Source organism: Eubalaena glacialis, chromosome 14, assembly GCF_028564815.1.
Source record: "Eubalaena glacialis isolate mEubGla1 chromosome 14, mEubGla1.1.hap2.+ XY, whole genome shotgun sequence".
In the NCBI taxonomy this organism is placed as follows: domain Eukaryota; kingdom Metazoa; phylum Chordata; class Mammalia; order Artiodactyla; family Balaenidae; genus Eubalaena; species Eubalaena glacialis.
Window position 1 is genome coordinate 20,417,735 of NC_083729.1, and position 21,328 is coordinate 20,439,062.

General features: G+C 35.3%; 1 protein-coding gene across 3 annotated transcripts in view; it reads right to left on the reverse strand.

Annotated features, from left to right (window-relative positions):
• Positions 1–21,328, reverse strand: part of ASXL2 (ASXL transcriptional regulator 2) — a 132,036-nt gene that overhangs the window by 20,425 nt on the left and 90,283 nt on the right. For 2 of the 3 annotated variants that reach the window (XM_061211261.1, XM_061211263.1), the window contains 3 exons: positions 9,913–10,028; positions 6,122–6,251; positions 4,845–4,988 (listed from right to left, as the gene is read on the reverse strand). In XM_061211261.1, the coding sequence (XP_061067244.1) occupies positions 4,845–4,988; positions 6,122–6,251; positions 9,913–10,028 (390 nt within the window). The remainder of the gene's footprint in view (positions 1–4,844; positions 4,989–6,121; positions 6,252–9,912; positions 10,029–21,328) is intronic. The other variant, XM_061211262.1, reaches the window with a different exon arrangement.

The following is a 21,328-nucleotide window of genomic DNA, read 5'->3' on the forward strand; positions in this document are numbered from 1 at the left end:
AAGAATTCAAAGATGACACAAACAGATGGAGAGATATACCATGTTTCTGGACTAGAAGAATCAATATTGTCAAAATGACTATACTACCCAAAACGAATCTACAGATTCAATGCAATACCTATCAAATTACCCATGGCATTTTTCACAGAATTAGAACAAAAATTTTTACAATTTGTATGGAAACACAAAAGACTCAGAATAGCCAAAGCAATCTTGAGAAAGAAAAATGGAGCTAGAGGAATCAGGCTCCCTGACTTCAGACTATACTACAAAGCTACTGTAATCAAAATTGCATGGTACTGGCACAAAAACAGAAATATAGATTAATGGAACAGGATAGACAGTCCAGAGATAAATCCATGCACCTATGGTCAACTAATCTATGACAAAGGAGGCAAGCATATACAATAAAGAAAAGATAGTCTCAAGGAATTCTCAAGGAATTAATCTCCAAAATATACAAACAGCTCATGCAGCTCTATGTCAAAAAAACAAACAACTCAATCAAAAAATGGGCACAAGATCTAAATAGACAGTTCTCCAAAGAAGACATACAGATGGCCAAAAAACACATGAAAAGATGCTCAACATCACTAATTATCAGAGAAATGCAAATCAAAACTACAATGAGGTATCACCTCACACCAGGCAGAATGGCCATCATCAAAGAGTCTACAAACAACAAATACTGGAGAGGGTGTGGAGAAAACGGAACCCTTCTACACTGTTGGTGGGAATATAAATTGGTACAACTACCATGGAGAACAGTATGGAGGTTCCTTAAAAAACGTAAAAACTACTATATGACCCAGCAATTGCACTCCTGGGCATATATCTGGAAAAAAAATCATAACCCGAAGGGATACATGCCATCTTAATGTTCATTGCAGCACTATCTGCAACAGCCAAGACATGGAAGCAACCTAAATGTCCATCAACAGAGGAATGGATAAAGAAGACGTCGTACATATATACAATGGAATATTACTCAGCCATAAAAAAGAATGAAATAATGCAATTTGCAGCAACATGGATGGACCTAGAGATTATCATACTAAGTGAAGTCAGTCAGAAACACAAAGACAAATATTATATGATATCACTCATATGTGGAATATAATTAAAAAAAAATACAAATGAACTTATTTACAAAACAGAAGCAGACTTATAGATATAGAAAACAAACTTATGGTTACCAAAGGGGAAATGTGGTGGGGAGGGATAAATCAGGAGCTTTGGATGAACACATGCACACTACTATATAAGACAGATAACCAACAAGGACCTACTGTATAGCACTGGGAACTCTACCCAATATTCTGTGATAACCTATATGAGAAAAGAATCTAAAAAAGAATGAATGTATGTATACGTATAACTGAATCACTTTGCTGTATACCTGAAACTAACACAAAGTTGTAAATCAACTATACTCCAATAAAAAAATTTTTTTAAATTAATTATTTATTTTGGCTGCACTGAGCAGCATGTGGGGTCTTAGTCCCCCAACCAGGAATGGAATCTGAGCCCCCTGCAGGGGAAGGGCAGATTCTTAACCACTGGACCGCCAGGGAAATCCCTCCAATAAAAATTAAAAAAAAAAAAAAAAAGTTGAAGCAAGCCAAAAAAAATTTTTTACTCATTAAAAAAAAGGGAAACAAACAAAAAAAAATCAGGACAAAGATCAATAAAAAAATAAGATTGTAGAAACAAGTCCAAATAGATTAACAATCACAATAAATATCAATGGATAAAATTCACCAAAGAAAAAAGATTTACATATTGAATTGAAAATAAAGAAAATTCAGCTAGCTATATGTTGTGTAAAGAGATATACCTAAAGTACAAGGACATAGAAATGAACAAAGTAAAAATGTAACAGGCAAAAACTAACCATAGGAAAACTGGTGCACCTCTAGTAATATCAAACGAAAGACACTTTAAGTAAAACACTTGATCAGTGATTGACAAGGTAAAAAAAAAGGGGGGGGTTCAATCCACCAGGAACATTTTAAACTTGAAAATATCTAATATAAGGTAGCTTCAAAATATGTGAAATGAAAACTGATAGAACAACAGGGAGAACTGAACAAAGCCACCATTAGGATAGGAGATTTCAACACATCTCTCTCAATTATTAATAAATCAAGCCATAGCAAAAGCAGTCCAAAAAACAAGGGGGGAAAAAGGCTGAATTATTTTTCAGATAAACAAGCTTGATCCAATCAACACAGAATTCTGTGTTGAATAACTACACTATACTTATAAAGTTCATTATCAGTATTCCAAAAATGCAGGTCTCTGTAAATTTGAAATATTAGTAGTAATTATAACAACAATGATCAATGACAGCAGCAGTAAACACATGTATATAGGGCTTCCTAAGTGTCAGGCACTATTTTAAACACTGACATGTATTAACTCATTTATTTTTCATACAACCCTATCCGCATGAAAGAAGATGAATTTTCATTTATTTCTTGGCCATTAGGTCAAACTTAAATACACCATGCCTTCTTTTTTTATAGTTAATTTTTCCTAGTTGTGTTATGAAAGTCAGAAACTCTTGGCCCATACTTTCTTAATTTTGTAACTCCACATTTCAACTGCAATTGAATGAAGACACTAAAATTGTGACTTTAACTGAATTTAAGTAGAATATTGGCTCTATAAGGAAGAAACTTTGTTCTGTTTATCACCACATCTCTTGGGCCCTAAACCTGTGCTTGGCATATTAGTATACCTTCTATAAGTATTTGTTGACTAAATGAATATTTTTATTTTTTCAATTTTTGGTCACGCCACACACCATGTGTGATCTTAGTTCCCCGACCAGGGATCGAACCCGTGCCCCCTGCCTTGGAAGCGTGGAGTCTTAACCACTGGAGCACCAGGAAGTCCCAATAAATGAATATTTTTAATCTTTGGCAGTCTGACTGATGCTCAAAGGCCATATTCAGTTTAAGGCAGATACTGTCTCTAAGAAAAATGTACCAATTTACAATCCCACCTAGATTCAAACCAGATTTTTACAAAGAACTTGTCTGAAAATATTAATTCTATTCTCACACTTAATAGTTTGGTAGGGTCTGTTTTATATAAATGAATGTAAAATAACTTTCCTTTAGAATTTTGTTGGCATTGCTGCACTATCGTTTAGCTTCTACGTTGCTGCTGAGATGTCTGCCATCCCAATTCTTGAATCTTTATATGTGAACTACTTTTTTCTCTTTGGAATCTTCTCGTTATCCTAGATGTTTTGAAATTTCAAAAGAATGGTCTTGGAACAGGTTTCTTTATGTTTCTTGACAGGAATCACGTACTTTCAGTCTGGCATCTGTGGCTTTCAATTCTACAGAATTTTCTTGTATTATTTCTCTTATCATTTACCTCCCTTTCAATTTCTGTTCTTCCTTTCTGATACTCCTACTATTTAAGACATTGGACAGCCTAGATTGGTGTTCCTACTTTCTTACCTTCTCTCTCCTTTTGAATCTCTCCTTTGACCTATGTTCTGGGAAATGTCTTCACCTCTAACTTTTAGTATTTCTATTAAAATTTTTAAATTTTTGCTACCATGTTATTTAATATCCTGGTACTCTTTATTTTCTGATTTTTAAAATAGTATTCTGTTCTTTCATGGATGCAGTACCATCTTTTCTTTCTGTGGATATTACAGTTTTTAAAGTTATTTGTTTATTAAGTTTTCTCCTTCCTGAACTGTTTCTTCTGAGTCTGTATTTCAGATTCTCTCATGACGGAGGTTTTCTTCAAAGGTGATCCTTAGCAATCACAAGTAAAAGAGAGGCACTAAAAAGACTGACTGAAAATTTTGGGTGCCTGGGTGCATCTTGTAGACTGGTGAGCTCCACAGAAGTATGATCAAGATGATCTCTTTTAGTTGGGAATCTATAAATTTGCCTGCAGATTTTTTTCTGAGGCTATTCAATTTCTTTAAGTACCAATCCCACAATCTCTTGCTGAAGCATAGGTGGGGAAGAGGAACAAAGTAATGGAAGTAGAAATATGCCTCACTACTAACATTCTGGAAACCAAGCAAGCAGGAGGATCACTATTTAGTATTTGTATTTTACTTGATTTCCCTGAGTCCAGTACATTGCCTCATTATCTGTCCTCAGCTATGTGTGGTGTCTCTGAATTTCAAGTCTATATGGTTTAATTTCACCTCAAAATAAATCTCCTGTCTCCTGCTAGGCTCAGGCATCAAACTTCTTATTAACTTTCAAAGGTTTTTCTTTTCAACCCTATGCTTCATCTTTCTCTACTATGAGAAAGATATCTCAATCCTTGATATGATATCTCCAATTCATAAACCTTTCTGGTGCTCTACAGGCTTAGCTGGCTTGGTTACTACTCGCGTCTGCTCCTCAGCTCTGCGAAAGACTCCATCCAGTTTTTTTATCTTTCAAAATCTGTTGATATTTCCTGTCCATCTGTTGTCTCCTTATTTTCTTCACCCTAATGGGTTTAATCTTTTGTATTTCCATATTCTCATTTTATAGTGGGATTTTAGAGGAAGCAGGAAAAGGGGTTCAGTTTGCCATGTTTAATTATAAGCCCTTCTACCTTTCTGTACACAGAGATAGAAGGTAAATAATGCTGGATAAAGAAACCTCTTGTCAGAAAGAGAAATAAACCACAAATGGCTGATAACAGATCTTATGTTGAAATGAAGTTTGATAGACAGGATAGGAAGAACATGAAAACAGTCAAGAGCTCAAAGGTGAACAGGAAGGAGCAATTAAGCCAAAGAGTTGATGTATTTCAAACACAGAGTTGAAAATTTAAGGTGCAAGAACTGAGGTCTTTGTAGATTAACTTACTTGTGTGAAGCCTGTCAGACCTCTGGAATGACTTCTTTCCCAGGCTTAGCAAAGGATTTTCCACTTTAACTGAAGAAGAAAAGCTAGAGTTTGAGTTCTGAGGGCTGCTTGACTGTCCGTCAGATTGCTTTCCTTCCCATATTGCTAGGGGAAAAAATATATATAAAAGACGGGTGACCCTGAGGGTATAAACAGAAACTAAACAATCAATCACATGAACAATTAAATCATTCAACGCTAACCAAAGGAGTTATGTATGAGGCAATGTGACCCTTCAAATGTGTTCTGAGTCTGAGAATTAGGAGTCAAAAAGTAAAATAAAATCCCTTTCCTCCTCCCAGCACATTATTTGCTTCTGGTGGTAAATTTCCTTCCTAACAAAAATGCAAAGTTCTGCAAGACAGTTTAAATCTGGCCAACTCATATAATCAGCTGGCATCAAACTAAATTGTGTAATAAAATACAAAGCCTGTATCTAGACCAGTTTAAATTCAAAACAAAATAAGCAACAACAAAAAGTCCAAAGGCCTGTGGATATGTCCAATGGAAACCCAAATGTATCACGAATTCTTAGGAAAATCTTTTATTTTTAAAGCAGAGAACCGGTGAAGAGTTCAGTGTGAGCATCTTGGAAACATCAGCTTTATAAGGTTGCTAATTAGAGGCTTCCAAATATTATTAGTTTAGACATATTGGAAGTTAGTCATTGATCTTATTCTAACATGTAAATCCCAATGATGTATTTTTTTTTTCCTTCTGTTTTTTTTTTTAATTTTTATTTATTTATTTATTTATTTATTTATTTATTTATTTATTTATATTTATGGCTGTGTTGGGTCTTCGTTTCTGTGCGAGGGCTTTCTCTAGTTGCGGCAAGCGGGGGCCACTCTTCATCGCGGTGCGCGGGCCTCTCACTATCGCGGCCTCTCTTGTTGCGGAGCACAGGCTCCAGTCGCGCAGGCTCAGTAACTGTGGCTCACGGGCCTAGTTGCTCCGTGGCATGTGGGATCTTCCCAGACCAGGGCTCGAACCCGTGTCCCCTGCATTGGCAGGCAGATTCTCAACCACTGCGCCACCAGGGAAGCCCCCAATGATGTATTTTTTAACAACTGTATGATTACTCTGCATAAATTTCCCCCTTTACCCTAGAAGGATTTATACTGATGATTTGGCAGTAATTTAAATACAGTAATTTAAAAATAAAGGATATAGTATACGAATTTGGTAAACAAAAATACTGGAAAAAGAAACTTTCACTGAAAAGACAGTCTGCCTACCAGGTTTGGCAGCTACAGAGTCACTGGCTGCTTTGACAGTCTTCAGAGAGAGGTGCTGGTTGGAGGAGATGGACATGCTTGGCCTGCATTGCTGCTGCTGCTGTTTCTTCTGCTGTTGCTGTTTTAGAGCCTATAAAGAGAAAACTGACTGTAAGAAACAAAACAAATCAGTTTTTAGTAATAACAAAAAAAAAATGACTTTAAGTGGTAAAGAAGAGTATGCTGATTATCCAATTTCTTTGAAATCCATCAAAGTAAACAAAAATCTAAACTAAACTAATTAAACACAAGGCTTAAATGATCCTTAAGAGTTTGGATATTTTTTTTACCAATGTTCTCCTTTAAATAAATGTGAGAAATTGTCATTAACATTTTTAGAGCTTAAAAATCACCAGTAAGCCATGGACTTCTCATACTTGTAGTAGCAGAGAATCAGATGTTTTCAATCATTCTGAAAACAGAATTCTAAGCCCTAGACCAAGAAGAGTCCTATTTGCATCAACTTTATGTAGAAATGTAAATATTTAGCTTACGTATGTTTCAGAGGTTCTGCATTTGAACAAAAGGTTGTAAATAACTACTTGAATTTGATCTCAGGTAAGAGCAGTAAGATTTGGCCCAATGACCAAATAAATCTCAGCAATTTACAGCAATGCAGTAAACTGAAAGGAAGGAAGACTGGAAAACATGGGTTCTAAGAACAGTATGATTCCTTCTGGTTATTTCAGAATATTTTAATTTCTACGATGTTCTTAGTTTAGAGAATATACTAAACTATTTAGAATGAACAGAAAGACAAATAGCTTCCCAGATTTTAATCATAAAGATATATAAAGGCTATTTTTAAACTCAAGGGTTTAAAAAGAAAAAAAGACAGAAACTAAGAAAGTAAAACTACATTTCAGGAAAAAGTTGAACATCTACGACCTCATTAAAATGCCAGTTTAAGCTTTAACCTTCAAGACCATCATGTAGAAAAGTGTGGAATAACTGCCTACTTGTCTCCCATTCCCTTTTCACAATATGGTTTTCTCCTTTTCACATTCACATATACCTCTGGCTATGCCATGCAAGCACAGTGGCAACACTTGATCTCCTTGATCTAATAAGCTGTCAATGGAGAAAAGAAACTGAGCGAGTCAGGTATCTGGCTTACATTCACCTACAACATTTATAATAGGTGAGGCAGAAGCATAATGTCAGTGTTGTCTGATCACTGATTACAGCTTGTCTCTCATTCTTTGCAATCAGAACAGAAAATGTTTGTAAGCTTCCTGTGTGGCAGCCATTAGTATTCATTCCTTTCTATTCACAGTACCTAGGTCATTCTAAGTTAATGCAAAATTTAATAGAGCCACTTGATTTTATCTATTTCTGCTATGATCACGTAAATTCAGATATATGATGAAAACAAAATAACTTACAGCCTCTCTGTTTCAGAACTGTACTCAGTTTTCCCCTCCCTCAGTAGCTTACAAACCCTGTTCTAATTCTGTTTAAAATTTAAAAAGCAAACAACAAAAAAAACCTTCACTGGGGTAAAGGATAACTTACACTGAAATAAGTTTTCTCACCTAATAATATGAAAAACATATACTGGAGGCAAGGTCTTACTTTACATACCAACAATCTAATTTATATAATTTCTCATACTGGTATTCTTTAAAGAAAATACAGTATTTGACTCCTGAGATTACAGGAGAATAATACAGAGTAGTATATATGTCATGAATAAGCTAACAAGTTTTAATAAAATATTTGCCTTTTCTCTGTGGAAAAGAAGCATCTCATACTTCTTAAACTCTTGCAAAGAATGTGTAAAAATACAAGTGCTGCAGGATACCCAGGCAGATTGTAATTAACCTTATCAAATTTTTGGACATCTTTTAATAAAAGCACTTTTGGTTTAAACACTTTAAGACCTACTTAATTTAAAAAATTTTATCTCATCCATCTATCTATCTATCTATCTATCTATCTATCTATCTATCTATCTTAGGCCGCACTGAGCAGCTTATGGGATCTTAGTTCCCTGACCAGGGATTGAACCTGGGTCCCAGCAGTGAAAGCGCCGAGTCCTAACCACTGGACTGCCAGAGAACTCCCTTAAAATTTTAATTAAACAGTTATGACATGAATACATTTTTACCATTTAATTCAAACATAAAGCTAAACTCTCTTTTGCCCACCACTCAGTCTTGTTCCCCAATCCTCAGAGATAACCACAGTCATCAATTTATTTTCCCTTATTGAGCTTTTTTTACACTTACATTATATGTGTGTGTTTGTGTGTATATACAGATTCATATTTCCATTAAGAATATACTATTGTTCTGGGTATGTATGTGGCTATGTGTATGTTTTTAATGAATGTTGTAACACAACTTGATTTTAATGATTAAACATTATAGTGTGGTGATGTTTCCATGTCTATGCATACAGAAAAACTTAATTACAAGGTAAACTTTTAATCCTGTATAATTTTCTAGCATATGGATATGCCGCTGTTTATTGAGGAATTCATATATATATATATATATATATCCACTTGCAAGTTTTTGCTATTACAAACTTTAATGCAAACATTTTTCTGTGTGTGTATGTATGTAAGTATGTATGAATACATGCATTTTTCTAAGATAAGTTCCCAAATATTCAACTACTTAGTCATGGGGGATATGCATTTAAAATTTTAATAAACATAAAATTTCTCTCCAAAGTAGCTATAAGAATTTATATTCCACCAGCAAACTACAAGTAGTCATTTTCCCACATACTTGACAGTGCTTGTGCTTGATGTTATAATTAAGCTGTATTATATATACTAATCTGAGGATAAAATTAGTCTGTGTCCTTAATTATTAGTCAAATTTAAATTTACTGATAATTTGCATTTCAAAAAATAGAAAGCAAGTTCTTTGAAAAGCCCAATAAAATAGTTGGCAAGTAACACTGAGAAAAAAGAAGATACATCACCAATGAACAACACTGATGAACAAAAGAGAAACATAAAAAAAAATACTATGTACAACTTTATACCAATATTTGAAAAAAAATTAAGTGAAATGGAGCATTTTCTAAGAAAAGTAAATTTCCAAAATTGGCTCAAAAATCTGAAAATCAAGAGACCAGTAGTAGTAGATGAAATTGAAATGCTAGGAAAAGACCTGTAAAAGTGAGATTTGCAGAACTTTCAGGGAAAAAAATACTTTCTATGATTTTTTCCAAAAATCAGAAAAATAATAGAGGGCTATACAACTTATTTTAGATGCTAAGAACAATCCTGATTCCAAAACTGTATAAGAATAGTACAAGAAAATAACAAAATCGAAGCTAAAATCTTAAAAAAGAAAATTCCATTAACATATTAAAAATTATATAACAAACATATAGGGTTTATTCCAGAGAGCTAACAATACATTAACATTAGAAAGTCTAGCCCTGGAATTCCGTATATTGGTTGACTTAAAGAGAAAGGCTACCTGATCATCTTCATAAATGCTGAAGAAACTCAACCTGAAAAATTCAATACCTACTCTTAATTAAACACACACACACATACACACACCCCTCACGACAAATTGGAAACTAATGAGGAACTTTTAAAATGTGATAAAAAGAGTATCTACCACAAACCTATAACACAGAGGTGCATAAATTATTAAATACAAAGTGGGAAACCGCACAAAATTTCTCCCTAATGTCCTTTCAAGAAATTTTCACTGACTGCCAGAATCATGCATTTTTAATGTAGGAGATTATAATTCTGATAAACAGAATAGCATGATTACCTGCTTTAGTGCCTTCTTGCTGTGCTTCTGTGACGGAGAAATGACTTTACCTGCTGGAATGGTGGGTGATGGGCAGCCTGACTGAGGAGAGGAAGGTTGTGACAGTCTAGACGATACTAGGGGGGAAAATGACAATGAAAAGTTTTGTTATCAGAGTTGATATCAAGCACCATTCCTTCCCCAATCATATGCTGCTACCTGTATTAAGAACTGTGACCAAACACTTTTGGGAAGGATCTTCTTTTTGGAGTTCTACTGCAAACAGCCTCCCTTTTCAGTTTATTTCCTCAGAAAGCTCTAGTGAAGGATGATAGGATGGGGAAGGGATGGATGTTAGTATTCATTACTTTTCATTCTTTAATTTTTCAATAGAATTGACTGAAGAAGCAGGAAGTAGAATATAAACCATGAGTCATCAACTGAGATAAAACTTAGAAAAGATGCTAGAGCCCGTTGAACAGTATCTATGTTCTTAAGGTAAATCTAATAACAACATGATATTGTGGAAGAGCCCTGGGTTGATAGAATGGGTTCCAGTTTTCCTTATCTTTAAAATGGAAGGCAATAAGGCCATTCCACCTCAAACACTACCATAGCTTTAATTTTTATATTCCTTCAACTCTTACATCAATAGTGTTAGGTCTACCCATGTGAAAAGGTACTTTAGGATTTCTCTGATGGAATCAGTGTAGGTTTGCACAGGATGTAACCACTCTCTGCTTCACCACCAGCTGTTTTATACCTCATCAGAGCTTAGCCAAACCTTAGTATTATGTGAATAAGGGTTTTCCCTTCAAGGGCCTATACCTCTTATAATAAATAGCAATTAGATCTTTATGTTCTATAAAGTTCAACAGTGTATTATTTATGATACGAGATAACAAAGAAATTGCTGATTCAGACCCCTTAATAATAAAAATAATAATCATTACTGCTAGTGATGACTCTGAAAGAATCCATGTTTACTAATGCCTTCTTTCAAAGTAGCTGGACTGAAAGGGCCTGGATAGCAAAATGGCATCTCATGGTATGGCTAACGAGTCTTAAGATACCATATAAAGTATGCTGGCAGGTAGCTACCTGACATAAGAATGTAGAAGCATGGTTCACTGGAATACATAAGTTTTGGAATATGGCATTTCAATGGACTCTTAGATGTCCTAAGAAAGGAATGCACAGTAGACAACATTTAAAGAGGACAACAGTAGACAATGTTAAGAAGAAGACCTATCATAGTTAGCTTTAGCTTTGTATCCCAACCCTTATAATAAGGTTATATATGGGAAAGAACTGACATACAGTAAGTGTGGCGTTAAAAAAAAAAATTCACCGTAATATACAATACAAAAAATGGAGTTGGATAATTCTTGAGATGGTTAAGCAACAAAAAGAAACCATATCCTTAGTGCACTTAGATGTTGACCAATTTTTTAAAATAACAGTTTCACTGAGATATAACTTATATGCCATACAATTCACCTAAAGTGCACAATTCAATGGCTTTTAATATATTTGCAAAGTTGTGTAACCATCATCACTATCAATTTTCATCACCCACTAAAAAAACCCTGTACTGGTTAGCTGTCACTCCTCTTTCCCCTAACCCACTCCCCTAGTCCAAGGTAATCACCAATCTATTTTTTGTCCCTATGCACTTGCCTATTCTGGACATTTCATATAAATGGTATCATACAATATGTGCTGTTTTGTGAATGGCTTTTTTAACTTAGCATGTTTTAAAGATTCACCTCTGTTAGAGCATGTATCAATACTTTATTCCTTTTTATCATCAAATAATATTCTATTGTATGCATACGCCACATTTTGTTATTCATTAGCTGATTTGACATTTGAGTTGCTCAAAAGGATATTTGAGTTGCTTCCACTTTTTGCCATTACGAACACTCGTTAGCAGAATTTTGTGTTGGACATATGTTTTCAATTCTCCTGGGTTCATACCTAAAAGTGAAATTGCTGGTTTTTTCAGTAACTCTATGTTTAAACTCTTTGAGGAAGTGCTAAACTGATTTCCAAGATGGGTGAACCATTTTTTACAATTCCACCAGAAATGTATGAGGGTTCTAATTTCTCCACATCCTTGTCAACATTTGATATTGTCTGTCTTTTTGATTTGACCAATGTTTTTAAAGGGACATTATGAAAATAAAGCTAAAAACTATTAATATTTAACTACATTTATTTTCTTTTTAATGGTGTGCAGAAATCTGAGATTATTCATGTCCTCACCTGTCCCAATAACTGTCTGAAAATAAACAGAAAACAAACGACCAAGCCAAAATGACCCCATTAAAGAACATAAGAATTCTACTTTGTAGCCTGGAAAAGAGACAATAAAGCTATCTGTAATTACCAGGGCAAACTGTTTGGAATGTTTCCCTTTAAGGCAAAAGCCCTTTCTAACAAATGAATCCATAAACATATCTCAAAGCAAACTGAAATAAATCAAGAAAATTCCAGGACCCACCAATGAGGAACACCTCCCAGTACTTAATGCCAAGTACTGGTCTCATAACTTTAATGAAACAAACTTTACTCTAACTTTTAAATATTAAGGGTTCAGAACTACGAACAGCAAATAAGATTTAAACACATGTTGAGAAACTCATCTCTTTTAATTTCTTTTAGTGTCTACAAGACACATAACTTTATTAGAGCAACCATGAATTAAACATCGTCTACGTGCCTAATGCTGCACTAGGTTCATTTGAACAGAATTTCATTGAACTCTTGTAACTACCCTCTATGATGGGTACAACTTCTCTTTTTACCCCCACCCAATCTCCTCCAATTCTACCCTCTGAGATAACTAAATAATATAGTTGGGATGGCATCCTTGCTGACATTTTTTTATGCAAAGAAAAAAAATATTTCAAGGATATACATTTATAAATAAATAAATATACACATCTGCATATTGTGATGGTATTATCTAAATTTTCCCTATCTGGAAATTTAATTAGCCTGACAAAGGACACAGCTAGTAAGAAGCACAACCAAGATTTGGACTCTGTATAGTTTCAGAATGAGTGAGTACTTGTAGTGAGCTAAGTGGTGGCCACCAAAAGTCATGTCCATGTCCCAACCCCCAGAATGTGGAAATGTTACATTATTTGGAAAAGGAGTCTTGGCAGATTTAATTAAGGATTTTGAGATAAGGAGATCATCCTGGATTATTCCAGTGGGCCTTAAATCAGATGACAAGTGACCTTAGACACAAGACAGGCACAGAGGAGAAGGCCATGTGGACAGAGGCAGAGACTGGAGGATATGGCCATAGGGAAAGTATGTCAGCAACCACCAGAAGCTAGAAAATACACAGAACAGACTTCTCCCTTAGAGTCTCTGCAGGGAGTACAGCCCTGCTGACACCCTGACTTCCGACTTCTGGCCTCTAGAACTGTGAGAAAATAAATAAATTTCTGTTGTTTTAAGGCTCCTGGTTTGTGGTAATCTGTTACAGCAGCCTTAGAAAAGTAATACAGCACTTAAAACTGATTTTATTTTTTTAAGTATCAACTCACAGATGTTTACATATTTGAAATGTTTACATCATTAGCAATTATTAAAAATTTGGCACTCAAACTGTGCACTTTTGGGGTAGCGGGAGTTCCTTCAAGTTGTAAACCATCTTTGGGACATGGCCCCAGCAGTATCCAACCACTTCCTTGCTATCTGGCACAGAAAGAGTCCTAGGCAAATATTGCATAATTTTTTTGCCCATACTTGGAGCACCCCCTTCTCCAAGGAGACCTGATACCTTTTTATTGAAAATGGTATTAAAACACTGCACTTGATGCTACTCAGTTACCACTGGTTCTAGAACTTTTCAGTGACTGGAACAAAAAAAAAAAAAAAAAAATTTTTTTCAAAAGAAAAAAATTTTTAAATTCATGCAAAAGACAACAAATCGGAATTTATGATTACTGCATTGTCACTTAACTTTTCTGATTTTATATTTCTATCACTTTTCTTCCCAGATAATCCTGGTTTCTAATAACATTACTGTAACTATTAACTTGTTTTCTATTATAGATTTAATTTCAAAGAAATCATATCAATATAATTACTGAAAAGAAGACTACTGAAGGCAGTTTAAGATTTCTCTGAGTCTGGTCTCCCACACCTAAGACATATCCTACAGTAACTTACCTATGTCATTATGTTCAAATTTGACATATACTTGAGTTTGCTTTAAGTTGTTTGATATTTCTAGAAAGTGCATTTTAAATTTTTAATTGGTTTAATTATGTAAAGCTATAAAACAAGTTACTTTCATATAAGTCTAGCTCCCTCTCCTGTCTACACCACTTTATTACCTCCTTTCCCTTAAAGGAAATAATTTATATTAGTTTTTATCCTTCCATTGTTTTTTATTTGCATTTTTGTTTTGGTGAAAACACAGAATGCGTGTGTGTGTGTGTGTGTGTGTATTTTAATATGTTAACTCACTTCTTTAAGCAAAAAAAAAACATGTACTAGAAATTGTCCATACCCTTGATTTTTAAAATGTAATCAATATAATATATCCTGGGGAAGAGAACAGACAGAACATAAGAGATCTTCCTTTTAACACCTGCATAAGATTCCACTGGCAGATGTACCATAATTTCTTCAGCTGGACTCTTATGAGTATTTTGGTAATTTCTAGTCTTTTGCTCTTATTACTACAATGTCTTAACCAGCGGTTTCTAAGGTGTTGTACCAAGAACAAAACCATCACTATCTAAAAATCTGTTAGAATGCAAATTACTAGATCCCAGCCCAGATCTACTGAACCAGAAACTCTGAAGGTGGGGCCCAGGAATCTGCATCATAATAAGCTCTCCAGGTGATTCTGATGCATGTTCAACTATAGTATATACTGAGAAACAGTTTTCCAAAGTGGTTGTACCGATTTATATTCCTACCAGCAATATATGAGAGTTCCAACATAATTTACCACATTAACAGAATAAAGGAAAAAAATATATCTACTGAAATAGTAGATGAAGGAAAAGCAACTGATAAAATTCAACATCTGTTCATTATAAAATCTCTTAGACTACAAATAGAAAGGAACTAACTTCATCTAATAAAGAGTGTCTACAATAACCTATTATAGTCAACATCATTCTTAAAATGGCATAATATTCAAAACTTTATGTTATAAATATAGAGAATGAAAAGGATGATTGATGTTACCACTCCTATGTCACTCTTTAGTGGAAGCCCTAGCCAGTATAACATGGCAAAAAAATAAAACTGCCACTACTCATAAATCACACGTTTGTATATGTGGACAATCCTAAGAATAAACCTATATATAAACCATTAGATTAGAAAATAATTTAGAAATGTTGCTGGATACAATATCAATGTTGGGAGAGGCAATCCACCATGGGCCCTCAGTGTTGCTACAAGTACTTGCTGGGTATGCCAAGAATGCAAGTCCCTGAATGCTGTATTTACAGTCAGCAACTCTGAGAGAAGGCAGTTAACTCTTCCCAAAGTAGGCTTGCTTCCACTTACTATTTAAAAGCTCTGAAAGGAGACACAGAGTTGGCCAACAGGCACATGGAAAGATGCTCAACATGACTAATCATCAGAGATATGCAAATCAAAACCATAATGAGATATCACCTCTCACTTGTCAGAACAGCTATCATCAAAAAGACAACAAATAACAAGTGCTGGCGAGGATGTGGAGAAAAGGGAACCCTCACATACTGTTGGTGGGAATGTAAATTGGTGCAGCCACTATGGAAAAACAGAACAAAGATTCCTCAAAAAATTAAAAATAGAACTACCACATGATCCAGCAGTTCCACTCCTGGGTATTTATCCAAACAAAACAAAAATATAATCAGGAAAGATATATGCACCCCTATGTTCACTGCAGCATTATTTATAACAGCCAAGATATGGAAGCAATCTAAGTGCCCACCAACAGATGAATGGATAAAGAAGATGTGCTATGTATGTATGCATGTACGTACAAACACACAGCACATGCACACACACACACACACAACGTGGCACATTACTCAGCAATAAGAAAGAATGGAATCTTGTCACCATGTGTGGCAACAATGATGGATCCAGAGGGCATATTATACTAAATGAAGCCAGAAGAACAAAGACAAATACTGTATGATTTCACTTATATGTGGAACCTAAAAAACAAAACAAATGAACAAGCAAAACTAAACAGAAACAGAATGGGAACTCTTTGGCAGTCCAATGGCTAGGACTTGGCACTTTCACTGCCATGGCCTGAGTTCAATCCCTGGTCAGGGAACTAAGATCCTGTAAGCTGTGCATTGTGGCCAAAAAAAAACCCAAACAAACCCAGAAACAGACCCATAGATATGGAGAACAAACAGGTGGTTGCCAGAGGGGAGAATGGTGGTGAGGGGAACAAAGAAACAGGTGAGGCAGATTAAGAGGTACAAACTTTGTTACCAAATAAATGAGCCACAGGCATGTAATGTATCCTACCCTATGGGGAATATAGTCAATAATGGTGTAATATCTTTGTGTGGTGACAGAGGACCACTCGACTTATCATGGTTATCATTCTGAAATATAGAAATATGGAATCACTATGTTTTGTACCAGGAACTGACACAGTGTTGTAGGTCAACTATACTTCAAAAACAAACTCATAGAAAAAATGATCAGATTTGTGATTACCAGAGGTGGGGAGGTTGCGGGGACTGATGAAGGTACAAACTTCCAGTTAGAAGACAAATAAGTACTAGGGATGTAATGTACAACATGATAAATACAATTAATACCACTGTATGTTATATATGAAAGTTAAGAAAGTACACCCTAAAAGTTCCCATCACAAGGAAAAAAATTTTTTTTAATTTCTTTAATTTTGTATCTATTTCAATATATGAGATGATGGATGTTTACTAAACTTACTGTGGTCATCATTTCATGACATATGTGAGTCAAATCATTATGCTGTACACCTTAAACTTATACAATGTTGTATGTCAATTGTATCTCAATAAAAATGGAGGGGAGGAAGGGAGGGAGAGAGGGAGGGAGGGAAGGAGGAATTGAACTCCTCAACCTCAGTGTTCCTTGGCTAAGATACAAACCAACAGCATGAGTAGCATGCACCTGGGCCCATTATCTCATCAACCATGGAAGACTTGGAGATAAAGAGGAACCAACACAACAAATATGCCATGTTCATACTGCTTGCTATGCTGTAATAAAGTCCTTTTTCTCTGGCCCAGGAGTCTTGCATCTTCTGTCAACATGCATGAACCAATACAAAGCTAACTTGTTAGCTTACAAAAAGGACAGAATCCTAGACCCTTCACAGACATTGACAATCAATTTATAAAAATTAACTATATGTATTTTTTTTTTTCCCCCCACATCACACAGCTTGTGGGATCTTAGTTCCCCGACCAGAAACTGAACCCATGCCCTCTGCAGTGGAAGTGTGGAGTCCTAATCACTGGACCGCCAGGGAAGTCCTTGCATGTATTTTTATATATTAGCAATAAGCAATCATGAAATGAAAAAATTTTAAATCCATTTATAATAGAATAAAAAATGTCAAAGAATAAATCTAATAAAAGATGTACAAGACCTCTACAAAGAAAATTATATATTAATGAAAGAAAACTGCAGAAAATACAGTAATATCATTTTCATAGATTGAAAGGCTTAATGTAAACATGCAACAGAGCCCAGACTGACATACAGTTTTAATGCAATCCCGATCAAAATCCTAGCAGGTTAATGGGAGCGGGGGCATGTGAAAACTGACTAGCTGATTCTAAAATTTACATGGAAATGAGATGAGCCAAAAGAACCAAAAAATCTTGAAAACAAAGAGTTTAAAACTCTTGGGTTCTGCAAATAAACTAACTGCTTAAACAACACTTCTCAAGATTATATCCTGAACTACTAGTCCTCCAATGTGGATGGCGCAACAGAGTCAAAAGCACTCATTTAAGAACTTATTTAGTATCTGATTAGAAACAAAAATGCTTGCTTTCATATAAACATATAGACATAACAAAAGGTTAACAAGTTCTGATCAAAAGCACTCATTATTTGATTTAAAAAACCAAAAATGTCACACACAAAAACCAAACAGCAACCTAGTAGAGAGATCTTTTTAAACTCAAATTTAAGTGTTTTCAGAAAAATATTTGAAACAAATTTTAGAACTGAGGCTTACTAAAGCCAGTTTTACACAGTTTACTGGAAGTAGTTTCAGGCTGTTGGATACATATGTACCATCCCCTGAGTATAAGATCAGAAGGTACCATTTTTCAGATATATTATAGCATTGGGAATTTTCCATTTCAACAAATGATTATCATATTGAACAAGGTCAAAAGGGTAATGGACTATTCATATTAGATGCATTTGAATTAAAAGCTTTAGTAAATAATCTCTGACTTAGCATTTTAGTTTCTCCTGAAGACATTCAATGGGCCCCTCTGAAGTATCAGAGAAACTAACAGAAATAATGGAGCAGTAATATCAAAATTGAAATTGAGCTTTATATAGTTGAAGGATTAATAGTTGAAAGAGTGCATGGTCAGAAACAGCAATCCTTCTCTTAAGGGAGAGTTTTATTTTCACAGTAGTCTTTCTTTAGAGGAATTTCATTTCCAGAAGTAACAGACTGTTTTAGTTCTAAATCCCTTCTCCTCACACCAAGTACAGTCTACTCCAAACTGAGCAGGCTGTGGCTCCTGATTATATTCAAACAGTCCCCTAACCAAAGATGAAGAGGCCATACCTGAACACCTTCCCTTGCTTCTGGGTACCCTAACTATCCAAGTCCTAGTAGTGTAACTGTCTTTAATACATGACAAAGCTAAAACCTCCAACTCAGACACAAATCACCCCAGGAGAGAAGAGAGCCATCTCTCCCAAAGGTCTTTCACCATGTAAGTTATTAACTTTGCCCAAAGGAGTTTTTCTCTCCAGTATACTTTTTAAAGGTGACATTTCTATATATATATAATCATCACTATTCAGTAACTTAACACATACATAAATGCTGTTAGAGGGCAGACAGGTCTACGGTATTTTAAGTAACTCCAAACACACTATGTATCAAATTCCTGAAGCAGTAAAATTAAAATGAGCTCATGTTCCTGGAAAGAATTAGTAACACCTTATAAGTGAAAAAGCATATTTCACTTAATTTTTTTCTTGACATTTTGAAAGCAGACCAAAATTTAACAAAACTTTTTTCATAAGATAAAAATAATGCTTTTGTAGTTGCTCCATGCTGCAGTATTTATATTTTAGGGAAACGGCAGAGACTTCACTTAGCTACAGTCCTACAAAAAAGCAACAGAAAAGTTGATTTTAATCATTTTTCTGGCGTTATTCCATCTTACCTTGGATTGGAATTCCAAAAAGCTCGTCTCTGAACAATGTTTCCTGTCTGAAAATTAGGAACCAGAACTACAAACTTCTAAGTTCTTCCACCTTACACAGAAATCAATAAACTAGTGTTAACATTGGACTGAATTTCAAAGTTCTATTCTCTGCTCCTATCTGGCTGAAAGGTATACCTATATCAGGAGAGTTTCTATCGATTTCCAACTAGAAGTATCAGTTTTGCTGTCAGAGCTCTTTATTTTTGTACATAAAAAGGAAGTGGGTTTTGATACTATCTCAGTGTTCTTCCTGTCTTACAATGCATTTGAAATAAAGTGATGTCAGATTGAGAGTAAAAGCCCTAAATAAGAAAAAGGAATAGGCACATTTAGTTTGTTTTACCTTTATTAATAACTGCAACTGACTTAGAACTGTTGTGCAGCATGCTGCTACTATCACTGCTAACTACAAGTTTTCCACTTTAACTTGCACTGGACTACAAAAACATTCATAAATATATAATATAAACCTAAAATTTTACATTTCTATGCCTATGTCATACGCATGACCCATGAATGAGAGAAGCACATTCTATGAGAGACCATATCATTCTTCATTATTGCTCGCTCAGCATTTATCCATTTCTGAAGACTATCAGAGCTGCTAGAGTAGTTAGCATGTCCATATGCCATCATGTGCACCTCTCATCTCCACCTTCCAAACACCACATAAAGGCCATTCTATACTCAGTTTAATAGGTTACAATCAGAAAAGATCTTTACTGAACACCTCATCTTACGTAAACTGAGGCTAAGTAATATTGTGACAATTTCTAGAAGAAGAATGAATCAGAGGCAGCTCAAAAATAATTTATGTGGACCACAATTTTGAATTTGCTATTACCTTGCTGTTAATATCTTCTATTATTATGCCGAGTGTGGGGCAAGGTTATGTTATTTTTTTTTGTAATTATTAGCACCTTTTTAATTATTATTTATTTATTTATTTTTATTTATTTATTTGGCTGTGTTGGGTCTTCGTTTCTGTGCGAGGGCTTCCTCTAGTTGTGGCAAGCGGGGGCCACTCTTCATTGCGGTGCGCGGGCCTCTCACTATTGTGGCCTCTCTTGTTGCGGAGCACAGGCTCCAGACGTGCAGGCTCAGTAGTTGTGGCTCACGGGCCTAGTTGCTCCGCGGCATGTGGGATCTTCCCAGACCAGGGCTCAAACCTGTGTCCCCTGCATTAGCAGGCAGATTCTCAACCACTGCGCCACCAGGGAAGCCCAGGTTATGCTATTTTAATCTACCCATTAAGCTACGGACAACGGGGTTCTATTGTTATTTTAAATCCTCCTGTATTACAATACATTTACCTTAGAGAGAGCCTTTCACAACCACGAAACAACCACTACTTCAAACAGCCACTGCAGTTATAAAGCAGAAACTGACACACCATTGTAAAGCAATTATACTCCAATAAAGATGTTAAAAAAACAAAAAACAAAAACAAACAGCCACTGCAGCATACGAGCTACTGAAAAGCAAAGACCTCCACAACCAAGATTTTGTTCCCAGTTTACTAGTCTGACCTCCTTTAGTATTGATTTCCCTGTTTCCAGCCACATCCAGAAATTATGAATCTAGCTGTCTCTCTTGCCTGATGACTTGGCTTGGTTCCTAATCCTAGATCAACAATTCCCAAACTTAAAAAGAAAAATTTAAACAGGGGAGAAGCAGAGGAGAGACAGAGCCCTTAATGCTTTTGGCTCTATCCTTCCAAAAAAAAAAAGGTCTTTAGTAGACTCTGAGAAACGTAAAGTCCTGGACACATCTCCTTTCACTACTGACAGGGATTACTTTAAAAAACACATATCAAGAATATTGGTCACAGGTCCCAACCTTGCCTTGCCTTTATTCCATTTGTTCCTAACACATGATGTCTGAGCTGCTCTCTAAGTGGTTGTGATCTTAAAGCTAGGATCCTCTGGTTTCAAAATTTGCCCAACTTGCAAGTGTAGTAGCTGCATGAGAGAGCACAGATA